We start from the raw sequence: 3784 nt of genomic DNA, 5'->3' as shown, positions 1-3784 counted from the left end.
AAAAAAAAAAAAAATGGTGGAAGACATGAATAGACACTTTACCAAAGAGGATATTCAGGCAGCTAACAAACACATGAAGAAATGTTCACAATCATTAGCCATTAGAGAGATACAAATCAAAGCAACAATGAGATGCCATTTGGCCCCAGCACTAGTAGCAAAGTTCAACAAGACAGAAAATAACAAATGCTGGTAAAGATGAGGAGAGATTGGGACTCCCATATACTGCTGGTGGGACTGTAAAATGATACAACCACTGTAGAAAGCAGTATGGCGATTCCTTAAAAAGTTGGAATTAGAAATACTATCTGACCCAACCATTTCATTACTAGGTATATATCCTAAAGAAGTGAGAGCCAGGACAAGAACAGATACATGCACACTCATGTTCATTGCAGCACTATTTACAATAGCAAAAAGGTGGGAAAAAAGTGCCCACCAACAGAAGAATGAATAAGCAAATTATGGTACATACACACAATGGAATACTATGCAACCCTAAAGAATAATGTAGAATCTGCAAAAGACTGCATAATGTGGATGAACTTGGAGGACATTATGCTGAGTGAAATAAGTCAATCATAGAAGGACAAATACTGTATTAGTCTGCTATTGCGAAAAGTCAAGGAAAGGTTTATATATGGAAGGAAATTTTCTTTGTTAGTTACGAAGGGCGGGAGGGGAGGCAACAATGCTAGACAGGTAGAGACAAGTATTGATTTGGGTGAAGGGAAGGGCAATTCACCAAGTGTGAGTGATCAACACAGTGGCATTCAGGAAAAGGAAGACAGAGAGGTACATGGGAGGTACAGACAACAAACATGAACCCTTCTACATATACAGTACTGTGTTGTCAGTGATAGCAAATATTGATCTAGGGTGGATAGATGGGTAGACAGGCTGAATGACAGGTATGTCTAGGCAGGAGGGAATGTGCCCATGACCATGTATAGGGTAGGGAGATGATGTATCTACAAGCATATTTGTATGTTCAGTAAGAATGTCCAGGTGTATAGTAGAGCTAGAGCTGACAAGGGACAAGGTTGTGGTGACTTTTGGTCATAGCCAGCTACTCAGAGGGAGTGAGTAGCTGGACCTGTGGGCTTGGAACCATGGTCCCAGGGGACATGAAGCTCAATCGGCATAACATAATGCACAAAAACATTGTTCCACATCCTACTTTGGCGAGTGGTGACTGGGATCTTAAAAGCTTGCAAGCAGCCATCTAGATGCAACAATGGGTCTCTCCTCACCCAGAACAAAGAAGAATAAGGACAACCAAAGATGCATGGAAACAGTCCAAAGGACTGATACACCATGTGATCCTCAGCCTATATGACTATGAGACCTGAAGAACTAGATGGTGCCTGGCTACCACTGTCAATCACTCCGAAGGGGATCTATGTAGGAGATCCTGAATAGAGTGGGAGAACAATATGGAACAAAACTCAAATTCATTTAAAAAAAAGGGGGGGGGGACCAGGTTTGCTCGTCTGATAGAGCCTGGTGGAACCCCTGACACTATGGCTCCTAGCTGCCCTTCAGGTCTGGAATTGAACCCATTCCTGTGGCATCCAGCCAAACAAAAGACAGGCTTAGGCATATGAGCTGAACATTTACATTAGGTAGATACACTCCTTGGAGAAATCGATGATGGGAGATAGAAGGGCTATGTATGCACAGGGAGACAGCTCAGGGGGCAGGAGGGCATGGAGGGAAGGACACAGGGAAGAGGTAACTATGGGGAGGAAGTGGGAGGGGAGCTTTTGCATTGTGAGAAATTGCAGTCAATGTCATGAGACAAAGTGTATGTGAGCTGCTGTATGGAATATGAATTTGCTCTGTAAACTTTCACCCAAATCACAATAAAATTAAAAAAAAAAATACAAAATCTTCTCACTGCCGTCGAGTCAATTTGACTCATAGTGACCCCTCCTTGGGTTTCTGAGGTGGTATCTCTATGGAAGTAGATGGCCCAACCTTCCTTCCAAGGAGTGGCTGGTAGCTTTGAACCGCAAAATCTTAGGATGAACAAAATTCAAGTTATTATAAAAATGCAGTATTATTTACAGTATAATAACAAGTTTGGTAGCCATATTTCTTCAGATAAAATTGCTCCAGGTTATCCATTTGCAGAATACAAATTTGAGATCGGAGAGTAAAGAACAAGTTCAGACTGGTTCAGTCATCGTTAATGAAGCAAAACCAGAACAGAACTGAATTTTTTAAAATTTGGTGAACCAGAGCAATAACTAGAACAGAAAAAATTACAGCACACAACCATACCATGTGTTAACACTAAAAGAAACAAAAACACATATGCACACAAACACAACAACCCAAAACAAAAAAATGAAACAGACAAAAAACCACAAGAGGAACAAGTCCACCTTCCTATTCCATCCATCCCCACCACAATTATATATAATAAGGATGTGGTTATTCTTTGGCAATTGAGAGCTCCCAAAGTAAATGAACAAAGAACACTCAATCAGATAACAAATGTATGTTAAATTGGGTAATAAATGTAATTGACATTGATTTGAAGCTATTGGAAATACCAATTTCCAGTCTTATTAACAAGAGAAAATATACTTAAGAAAATGCTATAAAACACAATTACCATATATATATATATATATAAAACCTAAAGATACCACAGATGAACTTATGGTGTTACTAACAAATTTTAATTTCTTATTTGGTAAATTAAATGATGGGGTAAAGGTGTATTTTGATAATTTACTCAATGGAAAATGTCATTCAAGAAGAAAAAGGAAGTGTGTTTTCATATATAGCAAATTACATCATTAGGTAATTTATAATTATTTCATATACAGGTTTTTTTGTTCATCTAGAAATTATAATCTGCTATTCGGTATATTGACTATGAGTCAAAACCTGTCTTCTGAAGTAACTATAGGAAGGAAGCTCAGCCCTTTAACTGCCACTTCTCACAGGCAGATGTTTTACCTGATTATATAACCAATTAGATAAAACATCTGCCTATGAGAACCATCACTTGATCGAGGGAACTGAAGTTGGCAAAAAATGTTTCACAAAGAGAAAAAGAAAATTGTTTTAAAATTTAATTTAAAAATACTTAATGTTCTATCTCTTGTAGAAATGAATCAGTAGTTATTTGATTGCTTTCTCCCACTGTAATTGTATAACCGGCAATTTGTGATTATGTTTCTAGATGTCTACCAAAAGCACAAAAGATCCATTGTCTCCCAGAGGTAAGGTAGAATTCTGGAAAGAACCCTGTGGTAGGGTGTAGGAGGTCAGCCAGTGAAATTCTATTCCTCGAACACAAAGAGGCTTACTTACCTCTCACAGAAAGTGTGCAGACAGGGGAGAACCTTGGGATTCTTGTACCGTTCCAGGCATATACTGCAGATCAGAAACTGCTTGTCAATCTGACGCACCACAGGACTTGGGATGTTGGTGCCTTCACTGGCCATCCTAGATCACTGACATGGGGGTCTGGTTGTCTTTGACCCTGCACGCTGCTGCTGTCAGACAGAAAAACAAAAAAAGAAAAATACAGTATAACCTATAAGTGCCAATCAGGAGCTTTGGTGGCGTAGTGCCTAAGGCATTTGACTGCTAACCAGAAGGCTGGTGGTTCAAACCTACCAGCCACTCCTTGGAAGGAAGGTTGGGCAATCTACTTCCGTAGTGATTGTCGTTGTTTTTGTTATGTGCCCTCAAGTCAGACCCCACTCATAGCATAGTGATACGGCCTCGGAAACCCAAAGAGGGGTCACTATGAGTCGGATCT

At 39.6% G+C, this 3784-nt stretch overlaps 1 protein-coding gene across 1 annotated transcript in view; it reads right to left on the bottom strand.

The window, feature by feature from the left end:
* The window catches only part of TRIM2 (tripartite motif containing 2), a 78745-nt gene extending 75236 nt beyond the window's left edge, over nucleotides 1–3509 (bottom strand). The window contains exon 1 of the mRNA XM_007943962.2: nucleotides 3331–3509. Within this exon, the coding sequence (XP_007942153.1) occupies nucleotides 3331–3464 (134 nt within the window). The 5' untranslated portion in view covers nucleotides 3465–3509. The remainder of the gene's footprint in view (nucleotides 1–3330) is intronic.
* Nucleotides 3510–3784: the final 275 nt, after the last annotated feature.

The sequence above is a fragment of the Orycteropus afer genome, unplaced genomic scaffold (genome assembly GCF_000298275.1).
Source record: "Orycteropus afer afer isolate SDZICR_OR568_19922 unplaced genomic scaffold, OryAfe1.0 scaffold00116, whole genome shotgun sequence".
Classification (NCBI taxonomy): Eukaryota; Metazoa; Chordata; class Mammalia; order Tubulidentata; family Orycteropodidae; genus Orycteropus; species Orycteropus afer.
The sequence above is the reverse complement of the archived record's forward strand: the minus strand, read 5'-3'. Positions and strand labels throughout refer to the sequence as shown.